At 38.7% G+C, this 23,937-nt stretch overlaps 1 protein-coding gene across 1 annotated transcript in view; it reads left to right on the top strand.

Moving 5' to 3' along the window:
- LOC111571026 (contactin-associated protein-like 4) overlaps positions 1–23,937 on the top strand; it is a 144,429-nt gene that overhangs the window by 84,011 nt on the left and 36,481 nt on the right. Inside the window, exons 11-16 of the mRNA XM_023274077.3 lie at positions 7,309–7,415; positions 13,628–13,747; positions 13,863–14,063; positions 15,166–15,328; positions 18,154–18,281; positions 20,440–20,610. Of these exons, the coding sequence (XP_023129845.2) occupies positions 7,309–7,415; positions 13,628–13,747; positions 13,863–14,063; positions 15,166–15,328; positions 18,154–18,281; positions 20,440–20,610 (890 nt within the window). The remainder of the gene's footprint in view (positions 1–7,308; positions 7,416–13,627; positions 13,748–13,862; positions 14,064–15,165; positions 15,329–18,153; positions 18,282–20,439; positions 20,611–23,937) is intronic.

Below are 23,937 nucleotides of genomic sequence, written 5' to 3'. Positions count from 1 at the left end.
AATATTTAATGCAAGCTTGAGTGAATTAAATTTCAATGTTGCTCTTTACCTCACAACTTTCTGCCAGAAAACAGGAAACATAAAAAACATGATTTCTGTTAGTATTTAGATACTAATAACATTACCATGTTATTTTGTTAATATAATCAGAAAGCTATAATTCTGTGTTCAGTAATGTTGTGGTTGTTATTAAAAGTAAAATTACAAATTGAGCTCATTCATAACTCTAGATAGAGAAAGAGGTGTGGTCATGAGTAACTATTAAGAATTTTAAACCATTTAACTAACAGTTATTCACACATTCAAAATATATATGCAAATAAGTAATAAATACAAGGGCTGATCAAAAAGTTCCAGGGCTGTCTGCATGGAGTGTATCACAGTCATGCATGCGCCTACATTAATTTTGAAATGCTCACTGGTTATGAGAGGTGGGTGTGCAGCTACCGCTGACAGGAGAAACAACTATTTTCACAGTGGAAGAACCGCAATTTGCAAAATCGGAAGGTTGGAGGTGAGGAGTGCACCGGGAGCACGTTTGCTGTTTTTAACATTCATGAGGTTGTGCACGTTACAGGTCCTCTCTAACCTCCTGAGGTGTCTGAGGTGAAACATTCATGGTGGGATGACGTCTGGATCCTCCACTGTGCTGTGCAGCAGGTTGCAGCACAATCATCTTGTACAGGTTTCTTGGCCACAGCAACACAATCTTTGCTCCCCACCTGCCCTCCTCACCAGATTGTCCCTACTCCCTGAGATTTCTTCCTCTTCACCAAAATGAAATTCAGTTTGCAGAGTTGCTGTTGATGTGGTTAAAGAGATTCAGTGCTCATTGCAGATGGTGCTTGACACGTTTAGATAATGGAATTTCCAGGGAGTGTTACAAGCATTGCAGGAGCACTGGGAGCTCTGTATTGCTGCACAGGGAAACTACTGAAATGAGGATTGTGGTCAAATGTAAAACAGGTACGATTTTAGATTTTTACAGGCTCAGGCTCTCAACTATCTGATTAACCCTTGTATGCTTACATTTGGTAGTAATTCTGTTAAATTTATATCATTTATACACTTTGTAGTTGCATAGTTTCATTAGGGAAACTGGGCTACCAGGGTAGGTTTCACAGTCAATTTTAAACTGTTAAAAATGCTGATTGGTTGCATTCAACATTTTCTCATAGATCAGTGCAGTAGAACATTTAAAAACAATATTAATCATTGTTCTGTTTTTTACTAAAACTAATTTCATTTGTTGTAATTCTTTCAAGTCAGAACAGGAGAAAGTTCGAGCCTAAATAGACAGACCCAGGGCTCTGTACATAGATATATACTTCTAGTGACTTAAACAATTTGTTAAAGACTACAGAGGCTTAGAAAACACAGCAAAACTGGTTGTGTACAGTAACACTAAATAACAGGTGAAATTTATGATTACACTTGGTAGTTAGGTTGACAGTTCCATGATTATTACTGTCTGTGTGACCAGCTGCTGACCTTGGAGAGAGCTGCAGCAGCATGTGGTCTTGGTTCTCTCATTCCACTCACTTGCCCACTCATGCCATATGTTTGTATTATTAAGTGCATTTGCTGTTCACGGATGTGTTATGTTTTTTTTTGTTTTTTTGCTGAGCATACAAATTCACAGTTGCTTTAGTAAAACCATGCAGACAGGCAGAAATAAAACACACATCTGCTACTGAACGAATTTAACGATTGATACGAGTGAAACGTGGGTGTCTCCTGACAATGTGATATCAAACTGAAACATCTTTCTGATAACCTCCCGATTGAGCCTATTTTTCCAAGGGAAAGTTCTGGCCAAGGATAGCTTAAATCCCTTAGCATCAACACTTCTCCTTCCACACACAAGTCTGCAGATCTGACACATTGCAGAGTTGTTTATGACAAGAAATGAATAAGATCATGTTGAAAGAAAATCCTTTCCGGAGGCACAAGAGCCGGTTTTCAAAAATAAAAAGTGAATTGGAAAGAGAGCAACAGTGCCCATTTATTAATCCAAAATGTCTTTTCTTAGCCGCTTAACACACTGTTTACAAATAACTGCATTCTTGAGGAGAGACTGAAAGGCTGGGTTGACAAATTGTGATGGCTGACACACAGATTAGTAGTATTGCACCTCATTGTTTAGAAGTTACCAAATGTGAAAATATCCAGTGGGTTATTAGTTATGTTTTTTTGTTGTTGTTTTTCTTTTGGAGTCATATTTCTGCAAAGCAAAACCAAAAGTCTGCCATACATCATACAAATAGGAATAATAGGGCACACCAGACTTCACATACAAACAATGATGAAAGTAGTTTTGTGAAGAATGACATAGAGAAGTTACTTGTGGAAATTTACAAAAATGGTTAAACACAGCCCCAAAATCAGACATGCAGAACGTGTGGGGACAAGGGGGTTTCAGAGAAGCACTTTATTTTCAGCCCACTGACGCCTTTAGGACACAACTGCCTTCCAAAGCTATGATGTTTCTGAACTTACCACCAGCAGCAGCCCCAACATCTCTCCTGTGTGTGTGTGTGTGTGTGTGTGTGTGTGTGTGTGTGTGTGTGTGTGTGTGTGTGCGTGTGTGCGTGTGTGCGTGTGTGCGTGTGTGCGTGTGTGCGTGTGTGCGTGTGTGCGTGTGTGCGTGTGTGTGTGTTATGAAGTGACATAGATGAAGCTGTCAGAAGCCAGTAATTCTGACCTCTTTGCTTCTGTCAGGTACCTGACAACTTAATAATATGCCTTGTCAAAGCGTACACGCACACATTCAGGAATAAAAAGGAACAGGGGTCACCCAGAGGTCCGCTCTTCTTGTTGTGTCTGACTGTCTGTGGATCTGTCTGTCTGACTTCGTGACACACCGGCTCATCAGCGTGACCAGGGACTCACAAACACACATCTTTCCCTTCACAGCCCCGTGTCATTTCCACACTCTTTCCTGTGTGTGTGATGTGGCAGTGTATCCGGGAGCAGGTGCAGAGCAGACAGAAAGGATAAAAATACATACCTTTCCCCTCTCTTTCTTACGCTGTTCAGCAGACTGCAGTTATTTGAAGTCTTTGTAGAACATTCCGCTCTGCCTGTCCAGTAATAGTGTGCAGATCGGGGGAGCTGCTGCGCTGTGTTGGGTTAGCCAGAGGCACTAATAGAAACCAGGGAGATTGGATGCAAGCCCTGTGATCCGAGCAGCGTTATAGGACACTGTCACACCATGCTAGAAAGTTTTAGATAAGCCACCAAGTCTCTTCTCTCTCAGTTAATCCAGGAATCCTGTGATCTAAACTGCAGCATGCCGCCAAACTTGGTTAGAACTGGAACTTTTAGCCCTGGAGAGATGTATAATATATTTAGTGATAAGAACTGGGCTGACTTCACTATTTGACCCAGTCTTGTGTCTCTGAATCTTTGTCCGTGTTCCTTTTGAGGCTGCATGTGCCGACAGCAGACAGACAGGGACAGAAAACTTCTCCAAGGCTACTGGAAACACTTGCTTATTGTGGCTGCAGATTGTTTTTGCCAAAACAAGTTGAGTTTGCCAAAATTTAGAGGGAGGAAAGAAAAAGTGCTGAAAATGCAAATTGATTGCATGTTTGGACATTTTTCCACCTTCTCTCATTTCTCTGCTTTTAATGAAGAATATGTCAACATGGAATATCGTCTGATAATCTGAGTTCTGGAACTTGGGGCCTACTTTTTTCATCAATCATATACACAATAATCATCATTACAAAGTATGTATGACTAGTTATTAATTAGGGCTGCACAGTGGCTCGGTGGTTGGCAATTTCACCTTGTAGCTAGAAGATCTTCCTGGGATCTTTCTTCATGGAGTATGCATGTTCTCCCTGTGCATGTGTAGGTTTTCTCCAGGTACTTTGGTTTCCCACAGTCCAAAACATGCTGAGGTTAATTGATAATTCTAAATTGTCTCTAGGTGTGAATGTGAGTGTGATTGTTTGTCTCTATGTGTAGCCCTGTGATGGACTGGTGACCTGTCCAGGGTGTCCCCTGCCTTCACCCTAAGTCAGCTGGAAAAGAGTCCCATGTCATCATCAAGGTGACAATAGAAGAATAAAATCAACAGCAAAGTTATCATGATTTCACATGTATTTGTGGCACATCACAAGAAAATATGATCAAGGAGAAAATCTGCTTGCTTCAAAATATAATTGAGAATGCAATTTAGCGCCATAGGAATGTAACTTTTGAGAGATGGGTCTGATTGCACATGATCTAAGGATCATATGGGGAATAAAGAAAGTAACTGTGTTTGAACAAGACCGTTTCGCTCATTCCAGTCTCTAATTATTGGACCTTTTTAATCAAAGTCACCCAAACAGCAAGGAATCTGTTATTCATTTATACTAACATACTGTACCATTTTAATTTTAGGTCCACAGCATGAGCACAGCTCTCCATTTTTCAGTGTTTCTCTCTCTTGTCACAATTCCTCAACCTCATTTCCAGCGGTTCATTGTCCAAACACAGCTGCTATCCAGTCACTGCTTCCATCGCTGCTGCTCTGTTCATCCCTCCCCCTCAGCCCTCTATCTCACCTCTCCCTCCTCTCTACCTTCTGTGCTTCTCTCTCCCACCATCCTTCATCGCCCATGCTTCCTAAATCCTTCAGACTTACCTCTTTTTTTTCCATCCTTTTGGAAAACTAGCTCTGCCTGAGAAAGATTTGCGTGCTCTTCTACGTCCATCATTATGAGGACTGGTGTGGTTTTGACTTTGGGAGTGAGGACATTTTTGAAAAGTGATGTCAGCGTTAGGACATTTTGATAGTTGTGGTTCATGGCTGGGGAATGTGTTACACCACTGAAGGTATATATGCCAGTACGTGTGTGATTGTGTGTGTGTTGACAGCCCCTGACTAAAATTGATGTGGGTAGAAATGTTGCTGTGGACCAAGTTTTTACACCTGAGAGTCAACAAATATAAAACACATTTCCTATAAATCATTTCACAGCTACACACATGTTCTCAATGGGTCCATATTTCCTCCTGCACTGTTTGCCACTATCAGTATATCTCTCAATAAAAGATAAAACACTCAAGAATGCTTATAAATCTGCTTGCACTGTCCGCTGATGTTACCATTTATTGCCCACAGGCACATGCTCACCACACAGAACAGTACACAATCATTATCATCAATAACAACAACTGCAATCAGTCAATCTTTGCTATGGTCAGCCCCTGGTGTGTTTGTTTACAGCTTTAATGGACTGAGGGGTGCATTAGTGTTTGTATCTGTAATGTCTGTACTGAAGGGAGGAGAAGGCATCCACACTGAATGATGAGACAGATTCACAAACTATTTCTCTTGCCTGAGAGAGAATGTTTTTCCTCATATGTGGTCTGGAGATCTGGGTGTTATTTGACTCCCATGGCCTCCGTGGCTCTCTGTGTGAGTCGGCCTTTACCTGCGCTGACAGGCTGCTAAATCATGCTGAAGCTCCATGGTGTAGAAGCCTCTGAATTACTGTGTGATAAAGGAGAACATATCTTTTGATTCAAACTGAGCTGTTGAATCCTATGGAAAAAGCATGGTCTCTGTTGGACATCAGAGCAGATTTCTTTGACGTGGTCTGTCCAAGTTAGAATATTTTCTGTGAAAACCCCCCAAGTACATCAACCTGACTTTTAGAATGACAGGTTCCTGCATCCTGGTTAGCGGTTGCAGATTTGGGATTGAAAACTATCTCAGTCTTCCTTAAATTATTTGCAAATATATTCAGCGTAAAGATTCTGGCTGCTGTGCTATACTCCAAAGTATCTGACTTAGTGAGCATCAGAATTAGACAGCCAAGTTCACACACACACACTCCTGTGCTTAATGTTAAGAGATGGACTGTGTATTGGTAAAGCTGCAGTGGGCAGAAATCTATAAAAACCAAAAAGAAAAAAGCACAAACAATGAAAGCCAGAATATACAGCCCTCCTCCTGCAGCTCTTGCTTCAAGCTAAAAGCCAACATTCATGCGTGGATTGAAACCCAGACCTCCCATGTAAAAGTCCTCCATCTCTCCCATTGTGCCATCACATCATGTGTGTACTTTTCTTCTTATCTAGACTATTTCATCTGATTAATGAGAATTTTCTGAAGCCTGAAAACAGCCAAGAGAAGTTGTAGAAGTCTAGTTTCCTCAAAGACCACATACTGTACACTGAAATATCCTGAAGGAAAACATGTTTTTGTTTTGCAAAATGTTGCCAAAAAATATAGCCTACCTTTGCTTTGATTCATTCCGTTCAGTGTACAGGTCTTCTATGTTTTTGTGTTGAAGATGTGTGTGAAATACCCACGTTTTAGAGTTTGTAGCTTCTTTGCAGCAGCGTTTGTGTTTGAAAAAATGTGCATTGTCATGACTCTAACTTTGTGTTTTATCAGAATAAAGTTTAATAGCCAAACATGTCAACACTTATGAGGACTTTGATTCTATTTTGTTTTTCTCAATGAACTTAAAAAGTTTCAGTCTTCTCTGCATGTGTTACATGAGTCAAGGCAGACCACAAAATGATTGTTGTAGTTTGATTTTATTTTTCATCCTCTAGATTTCACATACAGACAGCTAAAAGTTAGACTTAAAACTGACTGATTGAAAATGCTTTTTATAGAATATATAAAATATACCCTTCATTGGACAGTATCACTGTTAGGGCAGTGCTCTTGTGTGTTGTAAGTCAAGTCTATTGACTGCAAATGAAAATTAACTTATTAATCCTGAACCATAGTTTATTTAGTTCAGCTTTGACCCAGCTAAACTTACACAAAATTACTGTTTACCAGCAGATTCTTAAAGGCAGTAAATGATCTGCTCCTATCTGTAATGGCACAACACCACTAACACAAATGTGTTTCATGGAAAATATGGTCTTGCTGTTATGGTTGTGTGCTGTTTGGGTTTATCATGATGAAAAAGTATCTATCAATAAGATGTGACTTCATTGTTTGAGAAATGCGTTGAGTAGGAGTCCAGGAGTTCTGTTTCTGGATGATGGAATGATATTTAACAATACTAACAAAGGGACACTTTAAACCTCCTCAGAACATGCACCTGCTCCACCTGACATGAAAAGAAAAACTTCTGAAATGTTCTTTTATAGACTGAGACTTTTCTTTTTTCTTTTTAAACCTGCTTTTATTCAGGGCCCTCCTACACACCTCCTCATCACAGCAGTCAGATGTGCTGAAGGCCTGTGGTTCTTTTTCCTACCAACAGCCTTGAGAAACTTTTTAGAAAACTTTTGAAAAACAATAAGCTTGTCTCTCCCTGTGTGTCTCTGCCTGTCTGACAGGTGTTCCCCCAGCCACTGTGAGCATGGTGGTCGATGCACTCAGTCATGGAGCACCTTCCACTGCAACTGCTCCAACAGCGGCTACAGAGGAGCCACCTGCCACAGCTGTAAGTGTCCAGCCACATCTGGAGGTCGAAAATGTCTGAAGCCTAAAAAGGAGAAATTAAGATGAACTTACACTATTCATTCTGGCTTTATATTTTGATCATTATAATGAAAACAGTGTTTTTTCCCCCAAGTAAAGCCTTGTAATTATACATAATAGGCATTGAGAAACACACTACATTAAATTCTATTATTTAGAGTTTTAACAGTTGATTTTTTTTGGGCTTTTGTCACAACAAACTGAACACAACATGCACAATTCATTATCAAGTTGATAATGGCAATGTGGTAATAAAGAGTTGTCTATTTACATATTTAGCAGACACTTGACAGCACTATAAATCATATAGAGTTTGTTTTGTATTTCTGGATCTATTCAGTCTGTTTTGGTGCTTCACCATGTTCACCACTAGCTAGTCTCAACCTCTGCCAGTATAATGATTGGTGCGTGCCAAGGAGGTAGGCTGTAGTGGGTTTTTCAATTTTTATGCTGAAAGCAGAAGTCTGCTGTGACTCCAAATACTAATGAGAATCACAAAACTGAACCACAGCCTTAAAATGTCTGGTTCTAAAATCAAAACAGTCAGCTGAAAGATACTAAAAGAGTTTGCAAAACTGAGGGGAACTTCAGTTCTTACATTACATAGTCAGTTGACCCATTGTTAGAAACCCATATAAACTGTGAATAGAGCGGCTTCAAAATAAATAAGGCAAGAAAATTTTCATTCACTATTTTGCATTGATAGTTTGTTGTGAATCGATTTTTTTTTAAATATATCCCCTAATGTTATGACTTGTGTTGTTGTATGCTGAAAGAAAAAGGGTCAGGGGTTGATTCAGTCTGGAGTTTCGAATCTTCACATCGTGGCTTAAAATTCATCATGGTAGTCTTTTTTTTTTTTTAATACCTTTAAAGCTGCTATATGCAACATTCACAACCAGTGGATCACTAGAGCACTGGCATCTCACCACCTTTTACTTTCATTTACAGTCAGAAAGATTGTGTACACAAGATTCAACAGAAAAAAAATCCAGTTTCAACCATTGAACCATATTAGCACTGTAAAGTTCACTGAATGTTAAACGAGTTGTGATCAGCCTATTTAGCATTGTCTTCACCTGTCTTCCCTTCTGTCCACTCTATCTGCTACACTTTGGTCAATAGTTTCAATGGAAGGGACTCACATGCACTAACATGCACAGGTGGCTAGAGTGGCTGCCAAAACAGAAAAGCTCAGATTACAGCATACACATATTCAGTGTGACTACTTCACTATGTGTCTACACAGCAGACAGTTGTTCGCTGCTATATTAGTAACTCACATGTTTCACCCTTAACAACTATTTATATAATCAATTATCTTAAACCAATTCAGTACATCAAAATGTGAAACCAAACACCTGCGCATACCCCAATACATACTTTCCTATTCTGCCTTTCACATTTCAACCGTCACAGGAGATTTATGGACATGTCAGAAAAATCTGACTCACGCTACTCCCTGTATGGAAATAAAGTTAAAATTCCAAATGTTTTTTTTTTTACTTGCTTTAATAGCACAGAAGCCCCATGTCCCCCAACAGTTAATTTAATTCTCTGTTTTTTTATTACGGCATTGTTTCAGAACTTTAATTAGCCATGTTCAATCGGGAATACACCAAACAGATTGGAGGTATTTCATTATGCTGACTAAATTGGACTGCCATTTACTTTGGAAGTCTTTAAAGGTCGTATTTTTTTGTTTTCTGACACCAATAGATGACCTACTGTCTGTGATCTTCTTCTTTTCATTTGTTCATTTACAATACATAAATATATTAATGTCATATTATATATATGTGTTTGTGTGCAGTCTTGACAGGCTGTTTTTCACTCAAGTCCCACTGCACATGATAAACTAAAGATCTATGTGGAAATCAAACACCCATCACTCAAACTGGTGCAGTTTATCGCAGAGGAAAGAAGCACTTATTAAATAGAAATACCTCCCCTTGATGAGGATAATTTTCTCATCCTTTAAGAAAATTCATAATACATTAAAAAAACACTGAATACATTTCTTTTGAAAAACTGATTTAAAGAAAGGCACGAAATAAAAATGCATCTAAACTTGTTAGTACCTCATAATATAAAATACACAAAAACAATGATCAAAGCAACTCTTGTGCATTTTCCCCCAAACACATTAAGTACTTTAGAATTACGTTAAATATGCTTTTAGTACAAAACAAGCTTTAAGAAATAAAACGGGTATTTACTGAAAGTTATACATTACCTGCAGGCCTGAGGAGACTTGTAGATAAGTCTGGCCCAAATTTGATATGCTGCTTCTTAACAAAAATAGCCTGGTTAGTAATACATAATGCAGAAACAAAGTGTCACTTTATCCATCGAGGGAAAGCTGAAGAAAGAACAAAGGGATGGCATCCTGCTGGAGATGAAAGTCACAATTTTTATCCCACTTCTCACTTCAAAGAGCACGCATCAAGCACAGCGTCAGTACCCGGCTGTGAACTCCGTCTTCTCTCTGCCTCCTTAATATTTAGATTGCAAAAGTACGAGATTTCCAGGTACTAAAAATAGTAAGGTCTTTCTTTTTTAATGAAGACAACTGGAGCGATTTCTAGATTATACATACGGTGTGCTGCTCGATGACCCATATTGTTTAAGTACATTATGTTAATGTTGCAGGGAGCTTTAGGTTTTTAATCGATGTTTCACATTAATTGGATGGTTAAAGCTGCAGTAGGCAAAGATCAGGAAAGGATAAAAATATGTTTACAGTATATACATGAAAGCGAAAAGTGAACATTCATTTGTGACTTCATGCAAGATTTAAACTCCATTACACCAAGTGAAATTTCTCCATCTAACCCATTGTTCCACCACATCCTGCTCCCCATTAAGTTTGCTGTTTATACCATCTCACTTGTGATTGGCTGAAATCTCCTGTCACAGACTAGATCTTCTGACACCTGAAATAGGAGATGCAGAAGTCTAGTTTTCACTCAGACCACTTGAATTACAATGTACTGAAATATTAGTGTGCAATTTTTGCCCTTTTATGGCAAAATAATACTACATACCTCAGTTTGAACTTGTAAAGCAACATCTAGTCAAATATCTAGCCCTTAACCTGTTTGAACTATAGCAGTTTCTGGGCAGTTTTTGCTCCTGTCACATTTTTACTCACTGTGGGTTCATTTTTCACTGCAGTATAAAATCCTGTACCTGTATGGAAACAGCACAACCATGTCTAGAAGTAGAGAGAACTCCCGATATGCAGTGTGGCACAGCTGCATGTCCATAAAACAAATGAATAAAACGAGATTAAATTTATTAGAGTATTTATTTTACTTACTTTAAGTACTAAATTATCAACTTTACATGCTATAGGTATTATTCTACTTTTAAAAACAATTTTTGTTCTTAATATGTTTCCTTACTTTTCTTCTATTTGCTCTGTTTAAACACAGTCTGCAGTTCAATTGAAAAGTTCCTGAATTTTTCCCAGTTGTGGCACTAGAGGCTTCAGCGCCGCACAGAGGAGGGCAGAAGTTTTTTTTTTTTTTTTTCATCTGGTACAAATTATTTATATATATATTAATAAAATGAGGCAAACAGAATATAGTGATTTTGATGAAATATCACAATTTTAAGGTAAGATTTGATTAAGTTTACAGACAGAACAGGAATAGTTCAAGATCTGTCAAAAGCTGAAAATCCAGATATTCTTTCTGTTTTTACAGCATCTGAATCGGATTAATAAGCCTTTTTAACCCACCACTGGGGTTTCAGATTCAGAGAATATCTGACACCTTAGAGCACAATTCGATCAATGCATGTTTGTAAAAATGTTCATTCCAAAGAACTAGAGACAGTCAAAGTACAACAGAGAGTTTTAAAGTTATTTTTAAGTGGGTTACTCTTCTAGTAATTCCTTTTCTTCCCTGAATTAGTTGTGCTATGATGATTTTATATATTTTAAAATCTAATAAGGTCTAAATATTGTTATATAGGTCAGAACATTTGAAGTAGAATAAAAGACTTGTTATTCTTAGAACAAACTGCAAATTTATTCAACTCTGTCCCCTGTGTTATTGGAAAAGATGACAGAGAGATGACAAAGAGGGCAGGAAAGACATAGAAGGAGCTGGGGGAAAGAAAAGTAAAGAAGAAGTCAGGATTGGAGTTAAGAGGGAGATAGAAAGCAAGTGAGAAAAGGACTGGTGAGTCCTGAGGCGGACTGTTCTTTCCACATAAATGGATTTCAACTTACAGACTGCCTACAGTGTTTTAGGTGAGTCAAATGAGAAATTAAAGAGATGGTGGCTTTGATTACACTGCCAAGCATTGATTGAATCTTTCTACGCTCTGGTGGTGTGATCCGCTTTGAGCTGGATCAGAGCCAATTCAGGTTCTCACACACACACACACACACACACACACACACACACACACACACACACACACACACACACTGACTGCTCACCTCTGTGTTTGATTGTTATATTTGGGTCAGAACCTTTCTTGAGCAGTATCAAGGCGGTGTCTTGAGAAAAGCCAAGAAGCAGAATAAACATGTGTACAATGTGGAAAACTTTCTTCTGCTGCTCATAGATGGACTCCCACAACTCTCCAGAGTGTGTGTTCATTTGTGGAGGTGTGTGTATTGTACAGAACAAACATTATATAACAGGAGGGCTTTATATAATTTGTTTTCACCTATTTTTGTTCCACACAACAGTTTTTTAAATGTTACATAACCGTTTTAGTTGATTGATGCCTTTTATAACCTGTTCATCTCTCTGATGTTAACGGTTCTTTTTTTATTTACATGATATTTGTTCTATATTTATTTCAAATACAGCACTAATGTAGTTCTTAAAGCTGTTCATCCTCAAGGCATCCTCAGTGTTTATCAAATCTTAACTCTAATTCTCTGTCTACATGCTGTTTGACTAAGATATGGAACCAAATAACTGTATCCTAAAAAAAAAGACAAAATCTGCACTTTTGGCAGACTTGAGTGGTGAGGAAATCATAGTAACAATTTTGTGAGCTAAAATTTGGATAAACATGATTGTTTTGTATATTGCGATGCACAAGGGGAATGTTCACAAATTACATTTAAGTACTTTGTTTAGTGAAGAGTGGGCATCACGACCTCAAGTCATAAGACTATATTTCTTTAGTGCATTATGTAGCTGTTTCTTTGTGCATGGTAAAGGTCTGCAATCTTAAAAAGCTCAATGTCCATGCCAAAGGGATTTAGAAACCATTGCTCCCTACCTGCTTGAAATACCTCATTTTAATCACTGCTTTTTCTTCCATTACTTGTCTACATCAGTGCATTTGCATAACATCTGCAACTAGTTTGTATGTTGTCATACAACAAATTTGCAGATTCCTCACAATCCACCATTATTTCGTCAGTAGAGTCACCTCTCAAGTTCCATCCCTGTACTCAGAGACCTGGGGTTACAGCATGTAGCCAATGTTACCAGGCTTTCATTGGGCCACTTGACCAATCACAGCAAACCGGGCTTTCTAGTAGGAGGGCCTTAAAGAGACAGGAGCAAAAAACTGAGCGTGGGAAGAGGTGTTGGAATAATGTACACTATGAGAAAAACATGTTTTTTAAATATTAAAGCATGTAAAGATGATGAAGTAGACCCAAAACACAAAACTATGAGCCTGTAAATGTACATAATATGTGCTCTTTAAGAAGGTGCCTGGGTGAATGGTATGTAAAGCACAGGACTTTTTGTACGGAGTTTGTATTAGCACATAATATTGTGTTGCAACAGCAGAAACAGGTGGGAAAATAAATGTTTTATTCATTGTGACAAAGCAGTTAATGCAACTGAGAGTGTTTTCTCTTTATGTTGATAGGAATCCATGCAGCATCACTTTATTTTCAGAATGTTTTTTTTTTTACAGATTAGTATCATTTAATTGCCAATTTTAGAAAGAATGAAACTCGCTACATCATGTAAATTAAATTTGACTATCACTGCTGTTTTGTTTTTTTTTAAAGTTAAGCCTCAGCTGGTAGCGCTATTTGCCAGGATGCACATCACTAATGTAGATGGTTGTGACTTCTGAAACCAATAAGCATTTATGCAGTATTTTTTTCTCATATTTTTGTTTTTATCAGTAATTCAAAACTTTCTAATATTTGACATGCTCTGATTGTGTTTTCCTCCTCAGCAACATATGAACAGTCATGTGAGGTGTATAAACACAAAGGCAACACATCAGGACATTATTACATCGACGTGGACGGCAGCGGACCAGTCAAACCGCAGCTCATTTATTGCAACATGACAGGTAAGGTACTCACAGATACATATATTTCATTTTATTTCATACAGATTATCAGGTTGTTGTTTGTTTGCTGGCTCCCCACTACTATTTGCACACTGCCTCTCTGCCTCTCCACCAGAGGACAGGACGTGGACTGTGATCCAGCACAATAACACAGAGCTGACCAGAGTTCAGTCCTCTCCGGAGAGAAACCAACACTTTGCCCACTTTGACTACTCGTCTGAAGAGGAGCAGTTAACCACCATCATCAGTCAGTCGGAGCACTGTGAGCAGGAGCTGTCCTACCACTGCAGGAAGTCCCGCCTACTCAACACACTGGGTAAGGACTAGTGAAGAAAAGCTTTTTGATATTTTACTTTGAATATAGTTGCTAAGATTAGACATTTTGGAGAAATCTGACATATAAGTTATTGTGAAGCCCTCTGATTGTGTTTCTGTGGGAGAAAGTGTGGCTAAAAGGGAAATAGCAGCAGGTAAGTTCTGTGCAAAGCAAACTACTGTGCATCTGAGGGATCTATATCTGCAGTCAGAGCATGGTGATGTGAACTGCTGATTTAGTTCATTTAGAAACTAATCAAAACATCATCTACGTTTCTACTGTGCATCTTCTGCTGCTCATTTTGCTGCCGCTAAACATTTTTCTGCGCCACACCTTAATCTCTTGAATAAATCAGCAGCTGCTTTTGTTTCAGGTCAAAAATAAGGCATTAAATACACAACAAGCAGAACGTGTTTACAGTGGGAAATGGTTCAGTGGAGGCACCTACAAGCTGAATTTTGCCACAAGCTACTAGAAGAACCTAACCTTTAACAGTGCTTATGTGTTCTTATCAAACAAAGTAGCCCATGTTGTTTGAACCTGTGAACCACCACTGTGTACACTACACAGCCTGCACTTATCAGGATGCTTGTGATAGAGAGAAGTCTTTAGAGAGCACCTGCTCCTTATCTGTCTGGTTTTATCAGGGAAACGACAGTGATACTTGGTCAAGGCTGACCAAGAAAAGGTGTTGGGTTTTACTGAAATTCAAAAGAATTGAGTCTTGTTTGACAGACAGGTGCAAGAAATAGAAATGGGGAATAAAAAAACTCCCTGCTTCACATTTGATACGGATGTCAGGTGTGAACAGATGCGTGAACAGAACCTGCTAGATGAGGTGATAATTCAGCTGTCCGGATATTTATAGGACTCATTGTCTTACTTCTGTTTTAGCAATAATGTGAAATTCATCTCTATTCTGCAATATATCTGTTATTGCCAAGGGGGAAAAAGACTAGTGACCTGTCCAGGGTGAACCCTGCCTTCAAGTCAGCTGGGATAGAGTCCTACCCCCCTGTGACCCTAATGACGATTAAGTGGTATATTGATAATGGATGGATGGAAAAAAACTAGCGGTTAACTATGTGTGCGTATGTTTCAGAGGGTTCTCCATTCAGCTGGTGGGTCGGAGGTCCGGGTTCAGGTCAGGTCCATACGTACTGGGGAGGCGCTCTGCCTGGCAGCCGGCAATGTGCCTGTGGTCTGGAGGACAGCTGTCTGGATCCAAGTCACTACTGCAACTGCGACGCCGACTATGACCAATGGTACCATACCTTGTTATCTGACTGTCTTCAGAATTCACTGATTAAATGCCGTTTCAAAGGAGGAAACATTAATCAATCCAGTATCATTTGAACACTCTCTGTAAATTCTGTATTAAAATGTAAGGTTTGGCAGAATCTGATAGATACTTAATGTATAAAGAAACAGCAATGCATTACAAGGAGTCCTGATATTCTGCATGAAAATAAAGAATGCAGTTGAGGGGAAACTATGCCAACAAGCAGTTATTTTGATATCAGGATAGCTCAAAATGCAGTATCACCTCTGATAGTCACACATTGTTTACACTGTACATTAAACAACTTACTGAGGATGGGGGAAGGCAGCATCTTATAGCTATGAGCAAAAAAGTGCCAGCCAATCAGAATTTTCCATATAATTGCAAATTTTAAGCTATCATAATACAAAACACCAACGACTTCACTAATAATGTAGCATGGACAACAAGCGTTAAACATACATTTGCAAGTAATTTGTACTGGTGTGTCACAGAAGGATTTACATTACACATGCAATGCCTTTTTAGCAGTGCAGCTCTAGAGACGGCAACAGCAGAATACTGGCCTGTCAATTACTTGAAGCCTGCTGATTTTGTAATCCTGTAAGTGTTTTTGTTTTTCTGTCTTCAAATGCTCATTTTATACACAACAAATCATGTTTACAAGGACTGAGATTCAAACGAAGGTAGCCATTTTGTTGTAAACAAAAATACTTTAACTGCATTTGCATTAAAGTAAATAATTACAATTTAATTTTGGTTTAACTTTTTTTCCATAAGGTCAGTGAATGTGTTTCAATAATGTATTTTTTTGAACAATTGAAAGTGTTGATTAGAAAAGTTTAATAGTATTGACATAATTCTAACAAACCTTCACAAATAAGTTAAAATCTAGCCAACACCAAATAACATGAAAGAATGACTACAACTTGCCTAAATGAAAACAATTCCTAAATACTTACTGGTCTAAGCAGTTACCCTTTGTCTTGTTTATATGAGCGTACTTCAAAAAGTTTTCAGCCTGACCCCGAAACAAAGGGTGTAACTCCAATTATGGGGTATAACTGTATACAGTAAGGTCTTATATCACTAAAACAGAGCTGTCGTTTCAAAACAGCATCAATTAAACATGACGTGTGGTGCAGCTGCATTATCTGTCCAGTGTTTTGTTACAGCCTGGCAGATGCTCATAACTCTATTGATGACAGCTTTCAGGATATATTTATGTTTAATTCAGTTCACGACATGCATAATGCGATGAATTTATGCAAGGCACACATTTATTCAAATTTAACATGCATGTGCTAGAAAATATAAAAGAGGTGTGAAACACACTGAAGAGCAGTATAGAAGTATAGACAAGGGACATACAGTATGAATGAGTGAAATCAGCACACATTTGTCAGTCCTGCTCCCGACGTAGTTTGTGTCTTCCAACTGTGTGTTACACCTCTATTGCACATCACAGGTGTCATAAAGACCTCAAAGGACACATCAGTGACACACCTTAGGATCCTCACTCACAGCTCCTCCATCCTTATGTCTCCTCAAAATACATTTTAGCTATTGAGACGTCCTTCAAGATGGCACACCGATCGATTTCCAGGAGGACGGAGCAGACGAGGAGGCTCAAAATAGGGAAATGAGATGATCTTCTGTTTATATTTCCAGCTTCTTCTACTCTTTTCATTAGGGCCATGCATGTTGTAGCCTGTACCGCCACCTTCTGATGATGCTACATGCGGTTGTTTATTCACTTCAAAGCAGACTAAGACGATTTTGTCTTTTTTTTGGTGTTTCTTTCATATCTGGTTGACAATTACATGGAGACACAGCTCATGATTTGCTGCAGCTTTGCAATGTTTCAAATCAGGACAGATATAAGACTCATAAGATAAGAATGTGTAAGATAAATTGTGAAAATCTATCTATTGCCTCTGAGATTCTTCAATGAAGTGATTCAGTGATCGGGTTGTTTACTGTCACATCCTGCCGCTCCGGACTGGAGGGAGCTGTGAGACGTGGGACAAATCCCAAGATATTTGAACGCCCCTCTCTATGTTTTATCCAATCTTGTATTTAAATCCTTTTATCCGTCCTGTAAGCAATTTAGTATTTAGGTCACCTTCCCTAATTCTGTGACCAATTCTGCAGCAGGACCCATTTTCCCATATTGTAACCAATCTTGCTACAGTCTGCATAGGCAAAGGTCCTTCTTTCTATTATCTCTCAGCCTAAATGTGTGCAGATCCAACTCTAGTTTTATAGACTTTCTCCTGCCGTCAATATCTCATCAGATTCACCGCTGCCGTGTTTGCCCACAGTCCTAGATTTATTTTTTGACTACATTTCGCAGCAAAAAAAGTAGACTGCTGGCATGTGAAACGCCACAGAGCTTCCTCTGTCTTTCTCTCTCTCTCTCTGTGTGCCAATGAGTCGCTCAACCTATGTTCGTTCACAAAACGCTTCCACAAAACCTTGTTTCACACATGTTGTGTCAGCTGAAATGAGTTCCTCCATGTGCACATCTAGCAGTGAACCTCTGAGAGCAAATGGGTGCAGCTGAGAGACGGAGTGCTGCTCATCTAAATACAGTCTGCCCCACTTTTTCACATGCAGTTTGAGTTCAGGTGGGCGCAAGTTTTCCACTTCTCTGTGTGCCTGATCACTTAACTTTCCCCACCTCCTCCTCCATCACCTTCTTCTTCCTCATGCCTTTCTCCTTACTCTCCTCCTCCTCCTTCTTCCTCTGGTGTTCACTTCCACCTCTTCTTTCCCCTCTCACTCTCCTGTATTGTTCTCCCTCAGGACTGATGACTCCGGCCTGCTCACCCATAAGGACACCCTCCCAGTCAGGTCTCTGGTGCTGGGTGACATCCAGCGGCCAGGGTCCGAGGCTGCCTACAGGGTGGGACCCCTCCGATGTCATGGAGACGGTAAGTCCATCTCAGTTCATCTCTGCAGTTCAATCAAATGTGGACACTTCTGTTTTTTCCTCCATGTGTATTATAGAATTTTGATATTATACATATTGAGGATGTTTGAATTGGATGCTTTCATTCAACCACACAGTGAACTGAATTAAAGGAATCCCTGTATTCACTATCCTTCATGCAATTTAACTTGTTAATGGAAAAATAGGCTGCAGTGAATTACATTAGATGATTAGCAGAACAGTACGGCAGCAGGGAATATGAGGGGGGGGATGCCAACCCTCTGGTTTACCTGCCATCCCTCCTCTCAGACAGAACAGGGTAGAGGGTGGTAGATTTGAATGTTTTAGTCTAGTCTGCCTGACTCATTGATCCTTTGCTCGACTGAGGTTTGTTCAGGTTCGAATATATGGCTCCCACCAGCCTCACTGTGCTGTACATCGATCAGTCCAAGGTGCTGAAGTAGCAGACAGACTTGTAATTGAGCCTTTTTCTCTCAGTCGCACTCTTCTGTCAGTTTTGTCTTGGATCTATACTTTTCTTTGAACCATGCACTATAAATATTCAGTTCTGTGGTGTGGCCATTATACTCTATAAAGCATCACCTTCATGATCAAAATGACAAGTAGTTGTGGAAAAGCAGGAGGCTCACAGAGGCACACTGCTACCTTTTGTACACCTAGAATATTACTTTGGCATTTCTGTGATCATTCAGCAGCGTCTGTGCTGCTGAAAATACACCTCAGCAACAAAATCTTTTAGAGGAGACATGACTACGTGTGTGGTTTTTACTGTAGATGATAGTGTAACCTGAAAGTGGAGCAGCTAGTGTGGCTAGTAAGGAAATGACAGTAAAGGAAAGCACAGCTTCTACAGCTATAGCATTCAGGATAAAGCCGTTAAACTTTTGTCTATTTGTACAAGTAAGGATGATTAAAATCCTCAATGTCCATATCCAGCAAAAGAATTGCCCTAATGTGTAACCAAATGTGTAATTAGCTTAATGGTGAGTTTATAATCATCATTGTAATATCAAGAGTTACATTTTTCCAAAGTAATAGTCCTAATATAAAGTATTCATACTTCAGAAAGATCACAAACCTTTACTCATTGATTTGACTCGTTTTGCTGGTTATTTTCTGAGGTGCAAAGATTTAATGGTTATTTTCAGAAATGTCTATGTTTTATTGCTGGTAACCAAGTTTTGCAGATTCCCAGTCCTCCAGATCATGATAATCCTAAGATCTATAATACTGGACTTCACTATTTGGATCTTGAAGGTGTCACATCTCATCCAAGAGAACTAAGAAAGCAATAATGAACAGAGTGCAGCTACCTTCTAATGAAGCTCTTAGTACACTAAGTAACTTTCACTGGTTATATTAGGATACAGTGGTCTTTTTTCTAATGTGTGCAGTGTTCATTGTGCAAAAACGAACAAATCCCTAGGGCTATGTTAACCTTAAAACATGAAAACTCTGACGCATGTCCATTGCATAAAATTTAAAGTTGCATTTACTCATTACTTTAATACGCAGTTGGAAAAAAACAACTGTATTAGTGAGGAAAGGGAGATAACTGGACCAAACAGCCTTGTATAATTAAAAATTTCACAGTTTTGCTGAAGTCATTCTGCAGTAATGTCCTTTAGGAGGTGTACATAATGTAGGTGTGTGTTGGTTGGTGGTGTGGGAGCACAGTGGTGCTCCTATTTGGCCATTTGCCTCCTGTTAAAAAATAACAAATCACATTCTGCCACCAGCTACTATATGACTCCCATTACGCTCTTTAATAACAACTGCTAATACAAAAATATATAATGAACTAATGTAAGTAATATATTTTACCTTACTTTAATTGCTTCCAACTTTGGCATCCAGTTTAACGAGTAAATAAATAAATGCCTCGCAAGATAAATCAACATAAATGAGATAGCATAGCTGGAGTTATGCCTTTGTTCTTAGCTAATTAGCTGAGCAGTTGGTTCATTTGTTTACTACACAATTTTCATTATACAGCCATCATAATGAGTTTTCTTTTAATAAGCTTTGTTGCAGAGTGATATATTCAGTCTGAAAAAAAGTTTCACATGACTTTATATTAGACGACAACAAAAGAAAGATATGCAGCATCTAAGAAGAGAGTTTTTTTTATCTTTCAGAGAACTTCTGGAACGCCGCATTTTTTGACAAGGAGACGTCCTACCTTCACTTCCCCACCTTTCATGGAGAGCTTAACGCAGATATTTCCTTTCTTTTTAAAACCACTTCATCCTCTGGGGTTTTCCTGGAAAATCTGGGCATCAAGGATTTCATTCGGATTGAACTGAGCTGTAAGTGAGAACTTCAAAATATAATGCCTCATTTTCATGCATATGTTTTCTTAATTTATTCTAAATATGTGCTAATGGAGAGGATTCATGTTGCTTCATTTTCATCCACAGAAGAGGAACATATGTCTGCTCATCTAATACCTCAATTTAAGATGTTTGCATTCAAACAAATATGAGTTTTAAAACCAGTCCTGGTCCAGTCTGTAGAAAGTTGAAGCTTCAGCCATAACATAGCATTATGTCTATTAAAACAAACTTGATCGTACTATGTTTACACCAGAAAAACCGTCCCTGGGGACCAAAAATCTTTTGTGGAAATTAAATACTACAATTTTGTTCTTCTTCCAGTACTTTCTAATGATGAAAGAACTTCTTGGCTGAAGCTTGTAAGTTTGATCACCACTCATTAGTCAAACACAGACGCCAAGACTGGATAAACTACTTGTACTGCCTCATTCACAGAACAGCTGCTCCAGTATTGATTTGGATGAGGGTCAGATGTTTCTTCTTGTTTATGAGCATAGCGTGAGTTCTCTAGGCTAATGAGTGAATGAGACGGATGGAACAAAGAGACTAAATAGTTTCACAGAAGCAGAAATAAAAAAGCATCAAATACTTAGCAGGTTGTATGGACAGACGCTGTGTTTCCTTCTCCTTTTCATTCATTCATTCCATCTGATTTATATTAGAGATCGACCGATATGGGTTTTTCAGGACTGATACCGATTATTACTAGTTAGAGGAGGCCGATAACCGATATTTGGAGCCAATATTCATTTGCAGTAAAAGTGTAAAAATTGGCGTGAAAAAATTTTAATAATGCAAACACTGAACTTTGTTTAAATGCCTAAAGCATGTTTATTTAATCAAACAAATCGAAGATCATAGCTCCAGAAGTGCATGTATTTCCTAGACTCAGAAGCATCTCTTATAAAATTGAATAAAAGCTTAAATAAATAGCTCCCTGAAATTTTTCCTCAGTAAATAAAGTAAAATTTAAATTTAACTATGATGACTTTTCTTTGTTTTAACCCTTAGGAATCTGGGGGAACAATTTGACTGAGGTCCATTTTTGACTAATTCTGATTTTACCTTTATTCACCTTAAAAACTGTTGATCTTGCTTTGCTTGGTGTCTTTTTTTCAGCACAACCTCACCTGTGTGATTCTACAATTATTTATACATTTTTGATACAATGTATGAACACACTTGACCTAAAATTACAGAAAAAATGCAAAGTTCGAGTAGGAAAAAGTTGTTGTTTTTTTTTTTTTTTGCTGTGGACACCATAAACATGTGTAAAGAATCCTTTTCAGAACTTAGAATGCAAATATAAATTGCTGTCATAAAATAATGTGCAAATTTAGCAGTCAACACAGGTATATACCACTATTTGCACTAAAATGCAGGAAATTTTTAGGTGCTTTTACACAACTATTTACAAAATCATCAGGAGTCACAATAAAATTTTATATAAATGAATTTGTGCCACTCCAAAAAACTTTTTCTGTCCACCACAGTCTCTACAATGGCAAAAACAATAGAAACGGGCTTTAGGACCATGGGGAGAATCTGGAGTCCTGGTGTTCTCCATTGCTAGAATATGTTTATTAATAATAATAATAATTATTATTATTATTATTATTTTACATCTGAAGCAAAGTCTTCATTTTCTGTGCATCTTGTGTCTTCTCTGTGTCTGGCAGAGAGAGTGATCTCTGGCCAAAGCCAGTGAAGGACGTGCTGCTCTCTGAGTGGAGCTGAGAGCTGCTCTCCCAAAGAGTTATAACTATCCCCTGACTAAAAAAAATGATAGAAAGTTCCAAATCCGCACTTTGGCCATCTCTCCTCTGTGTATTTCTTAAATATTCCACTCTCTTACTAGTAACACAGAGACGCTCTGACTGGGATCATGCCTGTGCAGACGCTCTCATCCCACAGCCACTGCAAGGTTTTGAGCATCTTTGTCCCAGGTGCTTCCAGTGGAGGAGTCTCAGAGCTGTTTGTTTTTCACGCGTCACTCCCTAAGAGTTGCAAACTATCCCTGATGTTTCTGTGATTGTTCTTGTGTCGGCTACAGAAGCCTTCACAGAATCTCCCGTTTAGCCGTGTATCATACAATGACGCACAAAACGCGCTTGCCTAAAGTTCGCTCAAAAGTACAGTGTTTATTGTACTTCAAGATTGATTTTTTTTTTTTTTTTTTAACCAGAAATACTCCAAATATCTGGAACTGATATTTGGAGTCAGATTTGGCCTCCAAAGAACCCTAATAGATTTACAGTAGTTGGGAATATTAAATTATGTTTTGTCAAAAGGAGCCTCAGGTGACAATATTCATATATGCCATTTTGTAGCACAGGCACATTTTATCAGGAGTACTTGCTGTGTTTGCTATTTTGTTGGTTTGTTTAGCATAATCTCAGTTTAATGTCTTCCTTTTCTATGCTTTCTTTCTCACATTCTCACACACACCCACACACACGTACACACAGAGTAGGACAAATAGCAGCCCTCCTCCTTGGGGAAGCCCTGTCATTGTTACAGCATAGCACGTCTTTTATCTCACTGCACCACTGTTACTGCCGTTATTATGACAGCTGGAGTTGAGATGACTCTGTATCATTATTACTGCTTCTAACATGACTGCAGCCGGCCGGTAGCAGTTTGTAAATTAAGTTATGACTCTGTGGGGTTTTTTTCCTGTGTGATTTTTTTTCTTCTTCTACAAAATCATATCTAATCCTTTGGCACCACAGTGTCCCTCCACAGCAGAGGGAGGATTTTGCTCAGACACTGGTGTCACCGCTCTCTTGACTTCAGCCCTAAATATGGAATGTGGTCATACTGGTGGCGTTGTGATGGATGAAAGGTCCCCATGTGGCCCTTAGCTCACCTCGCTTTATTATAGGTTAAGTTTCCAGCCTATTAGCACTGTGTAAATGATGTGAAGATTAATGACTATGGCATGCTAACCTAGATTAGCCTATTATTAGCACATACTTACAGTGCCTGTCTTAAAGGTAGAGTCTGCAGGATCGTGGAAATAGGCAAGAGTAAACTGGGTTTTGAAAATAACCACAAATATTCCACCTTATCCATTTAGCTTCCACTCCAAAACACATGATCACATACTGTTTGATTACAACTGGAGGATGAATCTATGCGTTAGTGTGGAGATAAGCACAACCAATTAAAAATACCTTTAACACAAGATAAATACCATTCAATGAAACGAATCACAAAGCCACACTGCAAACAGGCAGCGAACATTCACATACGCAGTTATATGTGAACGTACCCACATGAAACTGGGGGAGGATGGAG

Source organism: Amphiprion ocellaris, chromosome 2 (assembly GCF_022539595.1).
Source record: "Amphiprion ocellaris isolate individual 3 ecotype Okinawa chromosome 2, ASM2253959v1, whole genome shotgun sequence".
Lineage (NCBI taxonomy): Eukaryota > Metazoa > Chordata > Actinopteri > Pomacentridae > Amphiprion > Amphiprion ocellaris.
The sequence above is the reverse complement of the archived record's forward strand: the minus strand, read 5'-3'. Positions and strand labels throughout refer to the sequence as shown.